The sequence below is a fragment of the Carettochelys insculpta genome, chromosome 3, assembly GCF_033958435.1.
Source record: "Carettochelys insculpta isolate YL-2023 chromosome 3, ASM3395843v1, whole genome shotgun sequence".
NCBI lineage: Eukaryota > Metazoa > Chordata > Testudines > Carettochelyidae > Carettochelys > Carettochelys insculpta.
In genome coordinates this window covers 119,513,616-119,533,251 of record NC_134139.1, presented here as the reverse complement: position 1 = coordinate 119,533,251, position 19,636 = coordinate 119,513,616, and the positions used below count along the sequence as shown (strand labels likewise).

Genomic DNA, 19,636 nt, shown 5'->3' with positions numbered 1-19,636 from the left:
GTTCACACAGCCCAGGAGAAGTCAGTTTTCATTTCATAAATGGAACCCTTGCACTGTCACTTACTGAATTAAGATTTGTTTCTGGAAACTAAAGTTTTATTGGAGAAAAGCTTTCCACTCTCTAGTCAGTAAAATACATTCAGGTAAAATATTTTTAGTGGGCATGTTCCTTAGGTTTACTTTTTCCCTTGGTCAATTTCTGGGCACAACAGGTTCTTTGGTTGTTGAGAGCTCCTTAGCCCACTTGTTTTCTGCAACAGAGTTTTGCTCTGCAACTTGAAAGGGGGAAGCCTACCATAAGGCAGCAACATCCAAACCAACTCAGAGAATGTCCAGGGGCTGAGCCCATGACCAAATGCTCCATTGTAAGTGTATAAATCTAGAATTTAGCAATGCAAATCAGTTGAAATTGGTCCACCACCTCTCCCCAGCCCATCTGTCATACTAGGGAATTGGGCTGTGATGTCATGGCACTACAGTGTATGATCAGGTCTGTCCATGTCCCGGGGCTATTGGGTTTCTGTCCATTGATGAACATGTTGCATAGCTCAAAAACTTATTCCTGGCAAACAACTCAAAAACTATGGAGCTAGGAGGTGAGTCTTAATCAGGCTGAAAGTTACTACCCCTCCATTGCCTCCAGGGAGAAGCAGAAGAGAGAAATGTTAACCTTTTCACATTGGCCACAGCCTGTTGTTCCTTATTTGTAATAAAATTAAAGGGAATTTTGTTCTTTTAGTTTCTGGCCTGGAATAGGTCAGATCGCCCCAGTCTACAACCATTTTAAACACTATGCAATCATTGGTTAAGGCTAGCTTACCAGTTAATGAGATGGCAGTAATTCAAAGTAATACATTTTCCATAGGAAAACAGCACTTCTTCTGTAAGCAATGTCTTAAAGAAACACTGTCTCTTCCTTCTAGCAGCTCTAATATCAGGAATCCCATAATTATCACAGGGTATGATAAATTCCCACTGACCCTTTACAAAAAGGCGAGTTTCCAAAACTGCCCTTTTCTTGAAGCTTTTCTCCATCCTGGGAATGCAGTTACAGTTTCATAAAACTGTTAATCAATTTGTAAACAACACCTTGTGCCACCAACAGGGAATGAGTACTTTACCATCATCACCACACCCTTAGTCAAAAAGCATGTAATTATAACGTGCAGTATATTTGCAAACAAAATAATGTGTAAATTAAATAATATTGCTGCACATTTACATTTTATAGGTTTTCAGATTAAATAATGTGTCAAATCATATTGGGTCAAGACATGGGATATTAAAAGAACAGACGTAATAAAGAAATGCCAGGCACAATCAAAGTCAAACTACTTCTCAGCCTGAACATCAGTACTGAATTGTCACCACTCAGGAGAGGAATGCAGCAAGTGTAAATATTTTTCTTCTTTGCATAGTTTGTATGATCTGCAGTATCTTGTATTCAATGAGTTTCATTCATGCCGCTGTTTAGAAAGGAGTTAACCTCTGGTACAATCAAGGAAATAGCCTACAAAATACAACATAGTACCTATTGATTTGAAATGAAAATGCTGTTTTTCTAGGCAGGGAATCTTTATTTCCAGAAGTAGTCCTAAGAGCAGTGCTTTGGAAACACCGTATGTTGGCAGAGTTTGCGTACAAGATGTTCCTCAAGGCAGCCAGCTGCTACTCAGTTCTCAAGAAGAAAGAGCAGTTTGGTCATGGGTGTTAAATATTATAATAGCTTCGCTCACTTGACAGATTAAATGCCTTAGGCTATGTCTACACTACAGCATAAAGTCAATTTTAAGGGAGTTAGGTCGATTTTTTAATGTACCCGTCTTCACTACAAATATTAGGTCAATTTTAAGGTATCCTAAGGTTGACTTTTCTACTCCAGCTTTTTCACAGGCTGTGTCTATGCTGAGAGATACATTTGAATGTATTCATATTAATTTTGTAATTATGGAATTTATAAGTACAATTTTGACCATCCTCACTTCACACCATGCTCCCCACAAAGTTGAGTCATTGCTGCCACACACACATTGGCTAACATCGACAGATGCAGTAGTGCATTGTGGGAAGCTATCCCACAGTTCCCTCACCCCCATAGCATTCTGGGTATGCTCGCTGGTCTTGACATCATCTTCCCCCATTGTATTTTCCTCATTCCTCTCCCGATCCCTGGAAATATGTCGATCCCTGGAAATATTGCAGAAGACACTCAAAATTAGAAGAAAGAATTTTTGGTTTCCCCACAAATTACACTGCCAACACAGGTGCATTGACTGTATTCTCAACTGGCCATCCATCCCACCTCCCATCATTGCCGAAATGTTATCCCTGAAAATAATGCAGGGTGAAGAATGTAGGAAGAAAGAAAGAATTTTTGGTTTCCCCATACATTGTGTTGTTATTTGAAAGGGTATTCGGCTTTCCAGTGCACTATAAGGCTTCCGTGCAACGACTGTGTTCTCAACTGGCCATCCAGTGAGTAATCCATCTCCTGTCATTACCGAAACGTGACCCCTGAAAATAATGCGGGACCCAGAATGTTTCTTACATTGAGAAGAATGTAGGAAGAAAGAATTTTTGGTTTCCCTCTACACTATATTGGTGTTGGGGAGAGTCTAAATGCGGGGCCCCGGACTGTGCAGGAAAAAAAGAATTGTTGGTTTCCTCCAGCGGCAGCAAGCCCAGGTAAGAGCCAAGGTGGGGGTCGGTCACTGGATGACCAGTTGAAGTAGTCCTCCCACAGCAGCAGCAAGCCCCTTAGCCGCTGGAGGAGACTTTTCCCCAGTGGCAGCAGCAAGCCTGGGTATGGGCCAGGATGCGGGGACTCAGTGGATGACCAGTTGAGCTGTTCCTTCCCCAGTATCTTAATCCCCAAGGGAGACTTCCCCATGGTGGCTGGAAAGCCCTCTCTTTCCAGCGTGACTGGCAGCATTGCCAGCACTGAACGGCAGGCATGTCCTTTTATTACTGGAGGCTATCCACGTGATGTGGCTGAGCGTGGGAAAGACCCAGACTGTGTGGTGCCTGTGGTGGAGGGAAAGGGGTCCGCACACAAATGTAAACTGCTGAGAAGAAGCTGCTCGGCATGTTATGCAAGCACAACCCCCAGCACGGCCTTGTTGCCATGTGGTGTGGCGGGGCAGGGGCTGGTGCCAGGCAGTGCAGAAAAAAAAAGCAAGTGTACAGACAGCACCGTGAACTCCCTGCAGGGGCTATTTGAATGGGTAGATGCACTCACAGCGCTAACAGAACAGGAAGAAAGAAGCCATTCCTCAGGCTGCAATACTGACATGAGCCCACAGCTAAAGGCTCGCTGCTCACACTTGGAAATTCAGGCTCTTCCTGTTACTGGAGAGCAGCGGCCAGAGCAGAGCACTGAGTGGGGCACTATGGGTTACATACAGGACACCTCTGGAGGCTAATAAATTCACTTTTGTGACGTGGCGCTTCCACATGGGCCTTTAATCAAACTTCTGAATTGGAGCTTGAGGCTACACCCCTCAGGTAACTGCAATTTTGTAATCTCAAGACTAGCGCACCCAAAAGTCGAGCTAATGGTCTTTACAGGGAAGACAGTCATATGGTAAAATTGAGCTAACTGAATTAAATTCAATTTGATCTCGTAGTGCAGACGCAGCCACGAGGAGTAACACCAAATTCAAATTTATAAGGTCAACTTATTGCTAGGGTAGACACAGTGTTATTTAATGCAATTTTATCGGCCTCCAGAAGTATCCCCAATGTGTCCATTCTGACCCTCCATTTCACCTCCACTGCTCTCCAGAGCTGCGTCTACACGTGCACGCTACTTCGAAGTAGCGGCACCAACTTCGAAATAGCGCCCATCGCGTCTACACGCGTCGGGCGCTATTTCGAAGTTAACTTCGACGTTAGGCGGCGAGACGTCGAATTCGCTAACCTCATGAGGAGATAGGAATAGCGCCCTACTTCGACGTTCAACGTCGAAGTAGGGACCGTGTAGACGATCCGCGTCCCGCAACGTCGAAATTGTGGGGTCCTCCATGGCAGCCATCAGCTGGGGGGTTGAGAGACGCTGTCTCTCCAGCCCGTGCGGGGCTCTATGGTCACCGTGGGCAGCAGCCCTTAGCCCAGGGCTTCTGGCTGCTGCTGCTGCAGCGGGGGATTCATGCTGCATGCACAGGGTCTGCAACTCGTTGTCGGCTCTGTGTATCTTGTGCTGTTTAGTGCAAGTGTGTCTGGGAGGGGCCCTTTAAGGGAGCGGCTGGCTGTTGAGTCCGCCCTGTGACCCTGTCTGCAGCTGTGCCTGGCACCCTTATTTCAATGTGTGCTACTGTGGCGTGTAGACGTTCCCTCGCTGCGCCTATTTCAATGTGGTGCTGCGCAACGTCGATGTTGAACATCGACGTTGCCAGCCCTGGAGGACGTGTAGACGTTATTCATCGAAATAGCCTATTTTGATGTCGCCACATCGAAATAGGCTACTTCGATGTAGGCTTCACGTGTAGACGTAGCCCAGGTGAGCAGGAAGTAGGAAACAGGAATCAGCCTGGACTCACCAGCTGCCCTGAACCACACAGCTGCTGGGCTCTCAGCTTATCCCCCCAATCCCCCCATATCACATGGCTGCTGGGCTCTCCAGCTGCCCCACCACCCCTGCACCACAAGGCTGCCAGGCTCTCCGCCTCGACCCCTGCCCCCCACCATGCAGCTGCCGAGCTCTCTGGCTATCCTCTGCTCCACATGGCTGCCTTGCTCCCACTGCACCACGTGGCTGCTGGGCTCTCTGGCTGCCCCCACCCCCCCTCACACACCATGTGGCTGCCGGGTTTTCCAGCTGCTCCCACCACCACTGTTGCCAGGCTCTCTGGCTGCCCTCCGTACCATCACGTAGCTGCCGGGTCAAAATGAAATCAATAAATCAAAGTAAAACATTTCAACAATAGCAAAAAAACATTTCAACAGTTCCAAATTGAAACTTCTCAGATTTTTATTTCTGTATTTTACATTTCTCAGGACTGGCCCGCTAGCCTTGTAACAGCATTTGCCAGGGGCAGGCTGTGGAAAAGTTGTGTGAAAATGCATTCCATATTCCTCTTATGCAGGAAGCAAATACGGTTTTTAATTTTCATTTAGCATAAACAGCCTAAATAAACGGGAACTGTGATTAAAAACAGGAGATTGAAAAATGAGATGAAATCTAGGAAGTTAGAGACAGACTGTGATATTGCCATTGTAAAAAGCTTGCCATTGTACAATTAAGTACTTCTTTACAGCACAAGCTGAGAAATCTCCATGCATAACGCCAGGTATTAAAGGAAACAACACTACCAGCATGCCTTATCATTATGGAAAAAGTCTGCAGAAAATCTGGGCAGCATATAACAGGTACCCATGTCATCTCTTTGACAAGCACCACAAGTCCACAAAGATTTTGGAGTTACCAGATGGTATCGTTCGTATACAGGCTAACATCTGAAACCCTGTCAGCACTATAACAACGCTATGCTAATCAGAACCCCTCCAGGGACCCCACCTGTGTCCTGCTCACCCTGTCCGAGTTCATACATGGTTTTCTCTAATACAGTTTAAAATACTTGTTGTGGGGATAATAGCCACTTCAAAACTGTGCTATGGTTTTGGTCCACTTGTCTAAATTAGAGGGTGAAACACACAAAATGGCAGTGGCACAAGTGGAGACATAAATTATAAATGTTCTGTAGAATTCTCAGCTGATCTGAGCAGACCAAATTGTACCAGGCTGTCAGAAAGGAACTTATTTTGGAGGTTGGCGCTAATGCACATCTCTGTATAGAACAATGACATTGACTTCTTCTCCTAAGAAGTTTATCCTCACCAGACAGGAAAAAATATTAGATGCCTGTGCCCAAATCTCCTACAGATGAGATTTTCAAAAGCATCTCTTTGATCAGGGAATGGATTTTCAATAGGGTGTATTTTCTTAAATTACTAGTGCAATTCAGCAAATCCCACCCTCTATTCCTAATGAAAATAAAGCAAAATTTTAAGAGATGTTTTTAAACATCACAGAAGAGCCTCCCTTTATCAGCTATTATGAATATAAAGAGTATTTCATGCACCATTCTCTGCACTACTCCTGACTGTATATTGTAACACTTTTCTCATTGTGCCTCAGAATTATAATAGAGAGCTGTAGTTTCCACCTACCACTATTCCTTTAATATAACATAGTCTGAGCCCATACGCAGAACCATGAAGCACATTCAAAATGAAAGATCATTGGTGATAGTGGACAGGAAATCAGATTAATGCTAGCAAAAATGTGATAGCAAAACTGCCAATGCAGTTTTGAACTGACTAGGCAGAGGCGTTTTATCTCAGAATCTGGAGGTGACAAACCCTCTTTATGTGATGTTGTGCAGATCACTAGAGCCCCGAGTGGATAAAAAATGTGGATCTGCATCCGATCTGCACCTGCCAGGCTCAACTTACCCAATCCACAATCTGAATTTTACTTGCTTTTGCAAGGGAGGGGTGGGGGAGCAGAGCTGAGCGAGAAGGTAGCAAGGTCATGCAGGAAAGAGGCAGGCAGTGCAAATGCAGGGACTGGGGTTAAAAGGCAGCAAGGGCTGGGGATAAAAAGCAGCAGGGACCTGGGGTCGGGACTCAGCAGGTCAGCGCTCACCAGGCTGGAGAGAGGGAGTTCATGCAGGGTCAGCAAGTGGCCTCTCCTGCAGGGAGATTTAGAATAGAGCCTGTTGCATCCTTTCCCTGCCAGCCATGCAGAGGCCCCTCCAGGCACTCACCTGCCCCTGCACCTGGCAGCCAGGGAGGGGTGGAGGAGAGCCCTGTTAAGTATCCATTCCCCTATCCATGGATATCTGAGGACATGCAGCATTCTACAGATCAGACCAATAATATGACAACCAGGTGCCAGAGCAGCTGCAGCAGTGCTGCAGGGAGCTAGCCAAACCGAGCTTCCGTCTCCTGCCACCCCCGAAGTGACCCAGTTTACTCAAACCTTGGGCAGCCCCATAAGCAGGGGACACCATTACTCGAGCACCAAACACCTGCAGCAGCACTAGGAAAGATCACATCTTCTCCACCTACTGAGTAGTCTCCTGTGTCATCCTACGTGTGTCCTGCTCACTGCTGTTGACTGGACGGCTTCATGGCTGTCAGGAAGGTACCTGTGGGATGCCAGTGGCTAGGTGATATGAACATGGAATGAAAGCATGGCTTGGGAAGCAGGCAGCAGCTTGACATTGGGGATCAACATGCGATAACATTGGTGGAGAGGTAGGGTGGCTTTTATATACTTTGGTTAAATAATTAACAGTCTGTGCTTCTTGCAATGCTGCTCACTTTGAGAGTGTGTTTCACTTCTTTTCCCAAACCTTTTGTTCTGCCTTTTACAGACCACATACTTTAGGAGAAGGTTCTTCCTCTGTACATGGGAAGTACCTAGCATGTTGTGTACCCTACTATCAACATGTCTCAGTGGCACACATCCAAGAATGCCACATTTAGGACAAACTGCTGAGAAATAGTTGATAAGTAGTTAACACCGAGCCAGGAACAAAAGCGAACAGCTGTCTCATCACATTGGTTAAAAGTCAAAATCTGCTTCAGCATTCCTGACTCAGCACCAAGACACTGGACTATAAATGACTGGTTGCTGAAAAATAGTTTAATCAGGTATAAGATCCCAAGAGATCAGCCACTGAGCCAGGTCAATATATAGTACATATCTCACTCAATAATCACATGGCCACAAATCCTTTAGTAACTAAATCTAATGGTGTAATGATGAAAGAAAAGAAAAAAAAAAGATAAATGGATAATAGACCATACACATACAAGTGATTTTTTCAGTCTTCATAGATCAGGATCATAACTGTGATGGGATAAACTGCTGGTTTGCAAAAATACTGCTTACCCAAACGTATTGGGAATCATCAGTCTTTGTTCAAAAGCTTCACTGTTATACATTCAGTCCAGAGAAATGAAGACAAAATGGAACTGTCTCAGGAATTCTTTTATATCTTTTGCCACGTGCTTGCAATTCTACTGTCTCAAACAGAGCTCGCAACCTCTCTTTGCAGAAAGGTAGCGGTCCAAGATGGAGTCCAGGGTCAAGGGAGCATATCACGGTTCCTTATACAGTTTGATGACCTACAGAGGCAGTCATTGCCCGTATTCCTACTGAGGCATCCACAGGGAGGCTTACTGGGCAAGATGAGTTTCTTCTGTGTCCCACTGTAAAGAGTGGAGTATCCTTAATGGGCTATCGACACATAGCTTGCTGGTCTTGATGTAAATCTATCTGGTGGGGGTCACCAAGGAATACAGAACATAGCTAAGATGTAAGTCCAAAGCCAATATTCATAACTGGAGATATAGAAACAATACATGGATTTAACCAGGATAATCATATTTGATAGAGTGACAGAGACATAGCCTTATTAGTCTGTATTCTAGTAAAACAAAAAAGCAGTCAAGTAGCAATTTAAAGACTAACAAAATAATGTATTAGGTGGTGAGCTTTCGTGGGACAGACCCATCACTTAATAAATTATTTTGTTAGTCTTAGGGTGCTACTTGACTGCTTTTTTGTTTTCATATTTGATAGACTGTAACTTCCATGAACACCTTCCATGATATTATGTAGTACAAGATTTGTTGCACTTGTATAATAGTGCTAATAGCAATTATATTGATGGTCATATTCCAACATACACCACCAATAAATAATAAATAGGGATGATCTCACAGTGAGAAGACTATGACTTGTGATGGAAAGTAAACAACACCAAACATTTGCCAGAACACCATCTCTTTTTGTTCACACATTCCCCATAATAAATAAGTAAATAAATAAAAGGAGACATACAGAAAATATAGAGCATGTAAGCAACATTGTTTCCCAAGTGGGCAAGAAGCATCAGTTGTGTTGTAGCTGACCAGTCAACTTCCATTATGTCAAATATACAAAAGGTAGGTGGATTCCACTGTCATATTATGTGAAAAGGGGTGTACGTGAATATATAAATTTTCAAAACATTGCTGGGAGGCTTTCACTTTGTAAACATCTTGGAAATTCAGGGCATGAGAAAGTGATGGCTCAGTAGAAGCACTGATTAATTCTACCTTGTAAAGTCTGCCTGAGTGTGAGCACAGTTTGCCCTTCCCAGTGGAAGACAGCATAGCCAATTAAAGACATCACAATCAAGGGAGAGGAAATTGAAGGTATAGTTTAAGAAATAAGGTATGCCCCCATTGTGCTAGTGTGAGAAGCCATACATAGATCAGTTCTGTGCTATCGCAGGAAATGTTCTCCTGGAGTTAGGCGGCAACCTTAGAGTGATGCTTGCAAGCAGAAAAGGTAGACTGCAGGATTCCAACTAACGGCTAATTCCAAGAGAGGGTGGGAGCAAGAAAAAAAAGAGCAGGACGAGAGTTAAGTACCATAACAGCTATCTTATAGGGGAACAAGGAGCAGAGTAAGGCTAAATGTAGGCCTGATCCACGGTAATGTAAAAGTAACAGAAATTACCTGGATGACCACTCTTTTCTTGCAAAGGACACACGCTGGGGATCAAAGCACCACTGGCATCCGACCACCTACAGGAAATGTGTTGGGTACAGGAGGAAAATATCACTAGCAAGCGTTCAGATGGCTTGATCATGAGTTGACACAACTCTGAGGAACTGCGACAGGATGCAGACTACTTGATACACCCACCCGCTTCCTGAAGCATAATCCTGTTCAGTGGTTTATGTCACTCTGCTGTGCCAAGGATATGAGGCACTACTGTGCACACTTAACAATTGCTCTCCTCCTGCCCATGGATTGAAGAATGGGCAAGAGGGACTTCATGGCATGCTACCTTTGCATAGCAACTTCTTCACTTTCCAGTGGCTGAGCTTCCTGATGTCGCACGGTCTTGCATCACACCGAAATCTGCTTCAGCTTATCTCTACATCTCACTTACTACCTATTTGCTGGTATGAGCTCAAACAGAGCCAAAAACAGAGCACAAGCAGGAAGGAAAAGAAGGAAGCATAAAGCAGAGAAGTTGCTCAATTTACGTAAAAAGAATCATCAGGAAGGAATTCTAGCGTTCTCCCCTTCCAGCTAGCATTACCACTGCCTTGACCACCCTGGAATAGGACAGCAGGAGGCCAATCTGGGAGAAGAGTGTGATGAGTGTGCAAGAGAAAGAATGGAGAAAGGTAAGTGACTACTTACTTATTGTTGTATAGTTGTTCTTACAGCTCCCTTCAGTATAGTTGCTAATCTACAGAGCAATAAAAATTCAGGGGCTAGATCTTCCCATGTGGGGTAGCAGCTTTGTGTCATACTGCTAGTGTGATCTGTCTTTGACCAGCCCTGGGAAGATCACCTCAACAGGTGCACAGGTCCCACAGACTCAAGTGCTATTCACCCTCCTTTTACTGACATAGCATGGAAAAAGGGTTGTGGCCAAGATGCCCCTAATAAGGCTGAGGATTGACATAGCTTGCTACAACTAGAGCAGCCTTGAGTTTGTGCTAATGCAGTCAGAGGGAATAGTCTATGCAGAGCAGCACCAGGATCAAGGGAGTGCAAAGGTGAGCTTTAAACCAACTTCACCTCGTGCCCTCTGATTTGCTCCTTACAATTTGATGCAAAAAAAGAACTGGCCCAGCGTCCCTTCCTGACTGGATTTAGCAATAGGAGTGAAGATACGATAAGGAACAATTGCACCTATGGAAGGAAAGAAGGAAGGAGTACAAGGGTTACAGCACAAAGACATACAGTTGCTTTGGCTGAGTAACATGAGTGTCCGGTGGGGTTTGTACCTTTCTGTTTTATTTATCAATAGGCCTCATCATGGTAGACATGCGCTTTGAGAGAAAAACGGAGCCCAGGCAACACACTTCAGGAAGGGGGTTCCAGGCACAGAGAGGTACTTGGAAGATACAAAGACACAAAGAGGAGAAAGAACTAAAAAGCCTGGGTGGTTGTGTGGCTTGTGCAGCAGGAATAATTAAAAGGCTGGAAGAGTAACCAGGTGACTTACCCTTGGGCTGGAGGGCCTGGGGCTAAGCCAATCCTGATTGCAGAATTAGCCACACCTCTCAAGTATCAGGCATTCCTACAGAAAAAGAAATGAAGTTCAAGTGATGACAGGGTCTGGGTGCTGGGGGAGAGGGTGGAGCTGGATGAAATAGACAGTAAGGATCAACAAGGCTCTGTCAAGGCCCTGGCCCAGCAGGGGAAAGTCAAACCAGGAAAGGCAGATGAGTGCATGGAGGAAAGCTGTCCAGAGAGTAAGGGCTTGGAGGGGCCTTGGGTAACCAGGGAAGAGCTTGCAAGACCCAGAGGCAAGCTAGAGGAAATAGCTCAAGGAAAGCTTCAATATGGATGCTGACAGTTGGACAGAACGGGGGCCTAGCTGGATAGTATGGGGCCCTGGGCTGGAACCTAGTGTAGTTTTATGGAAACAGTATCTCAGAATGTATTACATTTTAATAGGACCTTCCCAAATTTCAATAGAACAGCATAACCAGAGCGGGGAGAGAAATAATTATATTTGTTGATGGAATCTGAAGGTGCTGGGGGCAATGGATGATGCAGATACAGAACATCTGCCAGAGGTGACTAAACTATAAACCAGGCAGGAAACCCTAAGATTTCTCCTTCTGGTCAGCCAATGCTGCAGGGAATCGGTGGCAAGGTCTTTACTTTGAACCAAGTCTACTTTATCTTAAACTCAGTCTCACTTGTGAAATTTGGCTACTGGAAAGCATTTTATTTTTCTGTCTCTTGTAACCATTTTTTCACTTTAATGACTTGTACTTGGCATTGGGATCTCTGAACACTCAAAAAGCCATCAAGGAAAAGCTACAGAAGATACTGGAACCACAATCCATACAAGGTTTGAAAACCAAAAAGAGCCTTTTGAACATAACCCTAAAGTGAATATGAAACTCTGAATTGTTTAAGGACTAGGTTGATTAAGTTGTGTGTCCTGGATATTGCCTACTACTTCACAATACTTTCTTCACATATTGGAGACTGGGACCTTCAGAGATCCTGATGCAGGGAAACAGTCCACGCTCTAGAAGATAAAGGCATGAAAGAGGATTTTAACAGGTGGAGTCAGAACAGTAGTGCCTCTAGCCAGGGTATTAGGAGATGCACAAGGAGAAGGGAGGTTCAAGACTCATACCACAGTTACAGCCATTGGAATCAAATGTCTCATCTGACTACAGGAAGGAAAATGACTTTTTTGGATGATGCTCCTATTGCCCAGGTGACCAATGTTTAAAGGGTGTGAAAAATAAAATAACAAAAATCCTAAGATTCACTCAGAAAAGGAACCTTCTACCTCCTTCTGAGACAGTTGTAACATCCCTGTTCAGTTAGAAAGCAAAAAAGCTGTCATGTAGCACTTTAAAGACTAATAAAATAATTTATTAGGTGATGAGCTTTTGTGGGACAGACCTACTTAGTCAGATCTATAACTAAGTGGGTCTGCCCCACAAAAGCTCATCACCTAATAAATTATTTTGTTAGTCTTTAAAGTGCAATATGACTGCTTTTTTGTTTTGATGGAATATAGACTAACACAGCTATCTCTCCGTTACAGTTCTGTTAGTAGCTTGGCATCTCACAGTCTTTAATGAACTGATTTATCCTCACAGCACCCTGGTGAGACTGGACAGAGAGGCACCTACTGGTGTTTTCAAAGGAGTGCAACCATTTAGGTTATTTTGCAATCAGTAGGAAACAGCAGCTTTGGTGTGTTTGAAAATCACAATGGCTGCTATTTGCATCTTTAACTGATTGAACTTTTAAAAATCTGCCCCTGACTTCACATGGTGAAAGAGGAAGTTTGTGGTGGAACAAAGCTAATCCTCCTCACACGTTTATGAGATAAAAATCTGGCAACGCACCATGACACGATTTCACCCAAATAGGTGTTTCTTCTGGTAACAATAAGCCTCATGCTTCCATGAATGTAACAGAAGCTCTTTATTCTTGTCACCACTGGAAACAGACATGGGTTCATTCCAGACTATGGCATGAGTCTGCACCTTTTGATTGTGGCTGGTCTCTTCATTGTGATAATACTGTTGTGAAATCCAACAGAGCTGCAGCACCAAAAAGTTAAAACAAATGTTTGTTTCCAGAAGTTAGCCAATCTTTTCAATACACCAGTGAGTCAAAATGCCTGCTGTAAACAACCTGATTAAAATCTGCTTCTTCTTCTAGTAGTGTCCCATTGGGAACTCCACTCTGAGTGTTTGTGCATCCTCACGCTGGTGCTCGGAGATTCCTCTATAGCTGTGGTTTCCTGTGCTGTGCCATGCACACACAGTAGCACCTCCTTATGCTATCTGGCACACATGCAACACAGGACCCCTTAGTTCCTTCTCTGCCATCCTTGGCTATAGATGGAGATTTGTCCCCTCTGAAAAACAACCCAATTAGACAGTTAGTTAGAATTATTGCTGCATCATCGCCATGCCGGGTTCCCTGGGTTTTATGCGGTGCACCACATCTAGGGAAGCCAAGCTTCCTGCATTAAATGACTGGGTGAAGGGCACCAGACTCAGTCTTGCACTCATTGTTTCAGCTTTACGGTGCAGGCTAGAAAGGACTGAGCCAACAGGCTCGAAAACATATTTATATGAAAAGTTCCTCCAGTAAACGGCCCTGGAGCAGCCACCTGCTGAAGACTCAGCATGGGAGACCAAAGGTACAGACTCTGAACATCCACCTGCTGTGGTTGGCACCCTTCCTGTGGTGGCGGACCCATCTCTGGCATGTCCCTGGCCTCTAGTGCCGGCTTCTTGGGCCATGCCAACAGCAAAATGTGCCATGGCCTCCCCAGCACTGTTCCTCCCAGCACTGCCAAAGAGAGCGCTGTCAGAACCAAGCCATAAGCACTTGGTGCCTTTGATGCCACCTGCACCGTTGGCTTCAGCTGCCTCGAGCCCAGGGCACAAATGGTCTTTGAAGACCAAGACCCCACTCTCCATGCCAAACCCGGAGCATAAGCAGCACTGATCCAAAGTGCCACACTGCTTAGGACAGTCCCAGGACATGGCACCACATAACACCAGGGCTATCACATTGCCCCACTCCCGTGGAGCATCAAAAATAGCAATGAAGCAGCACCAGGACACCCTAAGTCCAGAACTGCTGGCACCCGAGCGTGGCATGGCATCGAAGTGGCAATGAACCAACTTGCCACCAAAAGTGTATCCGGCACTGGGTCCAGCAGTGCTCAGCTCTCCACATCAGGCCTCCCTGGTACCAGCCATGTCCCCAGGCCTGTCCCAGAGATCAGGACTCTCACATGCATGGGAAACCAGACCTCTGACTCCGGGAAGGGGCGGTTCCAACTGTTGGAGTGTATTTTCCTCCCAGTACTCCAGTCCCATGCACTCCACCTGACAAGATGCAAGATCCGTTATGGCGCACCTGCAACTGCCTCCACCATTGTTGAAACATCATTGTTCCCATCATGAGGACCCAGCACTGCAGTGGTCATTGTGGCAGGCATGATCACTACACTCTCACATCCCATTGGCACCGTCCAGGGCTTCTGGGGTCATCTCCCCTTGCCACAGCCTTCTACATTGGCACTATATCTGCCATCTCAGCGTTCCAGCACTGAGGACTCCTTGTCGGAGGGTGGAGAGGAATCCCCTTTGCACTCCTCCTCGTCCTTGCCAGATGATACGGTGCTTTCGGTGTCGTCTCCACCTGCAGATCATGCCAAAGCCTTTCAGAACCTCTCCTGGTGGGTATTCTATGCCTCCTCATACCACGCCTCTCCCCATTCTTCTTGACTACCTGCTGTACCTGCGCAAGTCAGGCTTCTCCCTCAGTACTGTCCGGGTGCATGCCACGGCATTGGCAACTTTCCACCAAGCACATGATGGGATCTCCTTCCTCACCCATCCCATCACCTGTTTTCTCACAGGCCTTCAGAACACCTTCCCATCAGTAAGCTCTCCGGTTCCTATCTGGGACCTTAACCATGTCCTTAAGGGCCTCAAAAAACCACCGTTAGAATGCCTGGTGATGTATACCTGGCCTCACCTGTGGATGAAGGTCTCATTCTTAGTCACCATCTTGTCAGCTAGGAACGCTGGGGACCTTGCTACCCTCATTGTCAGACATCTTTATACTGTGCTTTCCAAGGATAGGGTGGCCCTTCACTCTCATCCCAATTTTCTTCCTAGGGTTTCCTCTCCATTTCACATTAACAAACATATTCCCTTCCTTTTTCCCTGTAGCTGCACTCCAATCCTGTGCATGCAGCATGGCACATCCTGGATATCCGTCGGGTGTTGGCTTTTTACATCGATTGCACAAAACCTTGGCATATATCCCCGGGGCTTTTACTGTCCTTTGCAGAGCAGTCCAGGGGCCTGCCTGTCTCATCCCAGCAGCTGTCTAAGTGCATCTCCACCTGCATTCACACATTACGCACTTTGATGGGAACTCCCAGGAGCTGTCACCACCCACTCCACGCAGGCTATGTCCTCAACTACCACCTTTCGCAAGAACGCACCCCTTATGGACACTTGCAAGGCTGCTACGTAGTCTTCCAGCAACATGCTTGCACAGCACTATACTCTCTTGTCTTCCATTGCTTGCTCCGCCCAAGTGAGACAAGCAGTGCTACCTACTGTGGTAGATATCAAGCTCCAAACCCACCTCCAAACTGTGACTGCTGCTCTACAATCACCCAGAGTGGTGCACCCGCAGGGACACTACTTGAAAGAAAAAGGGGAAGTTACTCATCTTATGCAGTGACAATGGTTCTTCAAGACATGTGTCTCCGGGGGGTGCTCTGCTTCCCTCCCTCCTTATCCTGCTCTATTTGTGGGGTGGAGAAGGAACAGAGGTGTCCCAGGCCACGTGTGCACCAGATAGCACAAAGAACTGCTACTGTGCATGCTCAGTGAGGGAAACCATGGCTATAGAAGAACCTCCAAGAGCCAATGAGAAGACACACCAACACCCAGCGTCCCCATGGGGATACAAATCTCAAAGAACCATCATTACTGCACAAAGTGAGTAACTTCCTCTTCTCAAACCACAGCTTTTACATTCCTATAACAAGAATCCTTCGGCAGTGGTTCTCAAATAGGGACATTGGTCTGGGAGTATGCAGAGATCTTCCAGGCAGTACATCACCTCATCCAGTATTTGCTTAGTCTTACAGTAGTAGGCATCCTTCAGTCTACATAGACTATGGATCGCGCCCTTCGTAGCTCCATTTGGGATCTTACAACAGACTACATAAAAAGCTCTAGTGAATCAGTACAAACTAAAATTTCATACACAATGATTTGTTTGTGCTAGTATATATACTATGCACTGGAATGTAAGTACAATATTTATATTCTAATTGATTTATTTTTAATTATATGGTAAAACGAGAGAGTAAGCAATTTTTCAGCAAAAGTGTACTGTGCAACTTTTGTATTTGTATGTCTGATTTTGTAAACAAGGAGTTTTCAAGTGAGGTGAAATGTGGGGGTATGCTGGAAGACAAATCAGACTCCTGAAATGGGTGCAGTGATCTGGAAAGGTTAAGATCCACTCTCCTAAGAATACTTTACTGATTGTGTGCAGACATCACTGTCAAACCCCCACCATTAAAATGCAACCACCTCTGATGTAGTTCAGCAACCATTCTATGTCAAGCTGCAGCACAGAATAGATTTCTTAGTACCATCTGGGAAAATGTAGGTGAACAGAATGTATTTATTTGCTTACCTTACCAGAAGTGTCCAGCGCTTAATCTTTGCACACAAAAATGATTTAATTTGATCCCAACAGAAGAGCCTGAAAATGATAAAAAATTTCAGCCCTCCAGGGCCAAGAAATACTGGAAAATCTGCAACCAAATACAGGCTAAAGAAGTAAAGACAACAATTCCAAAATATTTCTTATTTTATCCTCAGCTATTCTATCCTCAGTTTTATAATGCTGGTGGTATATAACACATATGATGCCAGCCAGATCTGATTCAACTAAGAAAGCATTGGTTCAATCAGACATTGGGGAACACATATCCAAACACTGAATATGATTTTTTAAAAGCCCAATCTGAGTGGACTCTGGTTTCTTTCTTTGTTGGTTTTGGGTGGTGATCCTTGGTTTTGAACAAGAAATTTTACTTCTCTAGTACAGAATGGTGACTGCTTGAGATGGATACTGAATACGAATGGACTGAACTCTGAAGTTTAACATCTATGCTGTTAGGTGCGGTGGATCAAATTGAAAAGAGCAGAAATTCAATCTGAGCAAAACAGCGTTGACATCTCACCTTTTACCTTCCATAACCCAAACTGCTTTTGTGGCCTCCTGCTCCAGGTCCCATTCGGGTCTGGTCTGTCCTGGAATGCCCATGCTTGTTTTCTGCTCCTGCCCAGACTTTGGGAGCGAGGGGCCAAAGTGGGTTTGATTCAGCAGGAGCCCTGCACTGGGCAGGGATTTGGTAGCACTTCGGGGCCGGAAAGCAGCATGGTCCATGAGTTCGGGGGGTGAAGGGGGCGTGTAGCCACGGGCTTTCGGTTTAGGCATTAGGACTTGGAGGTCCCCGGCCAAAACTGGGCTGAATCAAGGAGGACCGGGGCGCTACGCCTGGGATTTACACGGCTCGGGCTGGGGGGCGGATGTGCGGGGCCAGCCGGAGCTCCAGGTTGTTCTGCGGGGACTGCGGGAGAGGGGGGTGTCCAAGTAACAGCAGGCTCCCGGCTGGGGCTGAGCGCTGCTGGCTGCGCAGGGAGCCCCGAGAGGGAATCGCCGGCGGGGGAGGAGGGAGGCACGTTCCGCTGCCCGCCCGGGAAGTGGCTGCGGGCCCAGCGGGGGGCGGGCTGGACGCGGGGGGCTCCCCAGCTGCAGCCGGTGACGTTGCGGTTTCCTCCCTCCGGCGCAGCTCGGGCGACGCCTGCACATCCCGCGCCTGGCCCCCGGCGCCTCCATCCGCCCCACCGCGGACGGGCCCTGCTGAGGCGGAGCAGGGGCTGCCGAGCGAGCGGGCGGACGCGCCGGGGAGGGGAGGGGTTGCGGAGCAGACGCGCGGCGAGCCGAGGTAAGGGGGAGGGGCGCCCGCCGGGGGCTGCCGCGCGGCGCCTTCTCGGAGCGGCCTGGCCCTGTGCCCCGCACCGCCGCGGGATGCTGCGCCCTGCAGCCGCTGCGCGCCGGCCGGGCCCGGCCTGAGGCGTGAGCTGAAGAGGCTCGGGGCCGGGGCACGTGCGGCGGGCGAGCGGGCAGGGCTCGCTGCTGGGCGTCCTGCCGCGGGTTCCCCCCCGGGCCCAGCCGCAGCTCCCAGGCGGGGATCGGGCCCGGCCTCCCCCGGGGCCGTGACGCGGGTCGGACAGAGGTACGGCGCGGCTGGGCGGGGCTGTGATGGGCAGAGGCGCTGCGGCCCCGAGGCGCCCCCTGGCTGCCCGGGGCACCTCCCCGCCGCGAACGGAGCCGGCGGAACGCGGGGGGGACGTGTCCTTCCTCCTGCCGGTCTAGAGCGGGGGCGAGAGCTCTTCCGGAGCGACCTGGGGCGCTCTGCTCCCGTCAGTGGCCCCTCTAGCTGGTGCTTGCCAGGGGCGCGCACTGGGGCCCGGGGCAGCGCGATGCAACGCCCGCCTGCGGGCGCCCAGCACAAAGTGCATTGGGCCGCTGCACGAGGTTCGGGGGGTGCAGGCGCCAGCATAGGCTCTGGAACGAGCAGTGTGCAGCCCCCCGGCTAGAGGCGGGTCCCATTATACAGAGGGTTAATGGTTTGGTTCACCAGCTCCCAGTACGCGTCTCGCAAAATTGTTCCAGCTCTTCTGGGATGGGGCTGGAGGGGAAGTGTTTGGGTGCAGGGGGGCTCCATGCTGGGCCAGAGAGCTTAGAGTGCAGGAGCAGGGGCTGGGCTGGGCTTAGGGTGCAGGAGGGGTTCAAGGCTGGGGCGTGGGGTCTAGGAGGGTGCTAGAGTGGTAGAGCAGGCTCGGAGCTGGGACTTTGGGTTGGACTTTGGCTGCAGGAGGGAGTTAGGGACTTGCGGTGCAGGGAAAGCTCAGGGTTGGGTGGGGTGAGGGCTCTGGATTGGCCTGCAGGCTCTGGGATAGGGTTGGAGATGGTTGGTTGGTTGCAGGAGGGGACACCAGGTGGAGGCCAAGGGGTTTGCAGTGCAGAAGCAGGGTCTGGGTGGGGGTTTAGGCTCAGGGTGCAAGTTGGGGCACGGGAGGCTGGAGGTTAGGGTGCAGGGTCTGAGACAGAATTAGGATGCAGGAGGTTCCCAGTAAGCTGTGTGCATAGTGCTTATCTGGGGCAGCTACCATATGGTGAGGCTGGGGACGGGGGGCACAAGTGGCTGTCTGTGGTCCGCACTGCCCTGTGCTCACTTGCAGGCGCTACTCTGCACAGATCCCATTGGCCACGATTCCCAGCCAGTGGGAGTGGTGGGGGTGAACCCAGGGTTGTGAGTTCAGCCCTTGGGGGTTGGGGGCTTTCAAGGGTCTGGGGCTGGTTAGATTTTAAGGAAGAGAGAAATAAAAAGTGTCAGGGATGGTGTTAGGTCCTGCTGTGAAGGCAGGGGACTGGACTTGATTACTCTCAGTGTCCTTTCCAGTTCTATGATGCTTATATAAGCCTCCAGTCAATGGCATCTTA

General features: G+C 47.7%; 2 protein-coding genes across 7 annotated transcripts in view; one reads left to right on the top strand and one right to left on the bottom strand.

The window, feature by feature from the left end:
- Positions 1-17,693, bottom strand: part of LOC142011369 (uncharacterized) — an 86,215-nt gene extending 68,522 nt beyond the window's left edge. Inside the window, exons 1-4 of one of the 4 annotated variants that reach the window (XM_074990710.1) lie at positions 17,307-17,693; positions 16,754-16,822; positions 9,518-9,585; positions 2,091-2,187 (exon numbers count right to left, since the gene is read on the bottom strand). In XM_074990710.1, coding sequence (XP_074846811.1) covers positions 2,091-2,187; positions 9,518-9,585; positions 16,754-16,822; positions 17,307-17,563 — 491 coding nt within the window. In that variant the 5' untranslated portion in view covers positions 17,564-17,693. Of the gene's footprint in view, positions 1-2,090; positions 2,188-6,737; positions 8,353-9,517; positions 9,586-16,753; positions 16,823-17,306 lie in introns of those variants that run through there. The other 3 variants (XM_074990713.1, XR_012645065.1, XM_074990712.1) reach the window with 3 other exon arrangements.
- A 251-nt stretch (positions 17,694-17,944) lies between these two features.
- DSE (dermatan sulfate epimerase) overlaps positions 17,945-19,636 on the top strand; it is a 63,538-nt gene continuing 61,846 nt past the window's right edge. For 2 of the 3 annotated variants that reach the window (XM_074990706.1, XM_074990704.1), the window contains exon 1: positions 17,961-18,365. The gene's annotated coding sequence lies outside the window, so the exon portion shown is untranslated. Of the gene's footprint in view, positions 18,366-19,636 lie in introns of all 3 variants that reach the window. The other variant, XM_074990705.1, reaches the window with a different exon arrangement.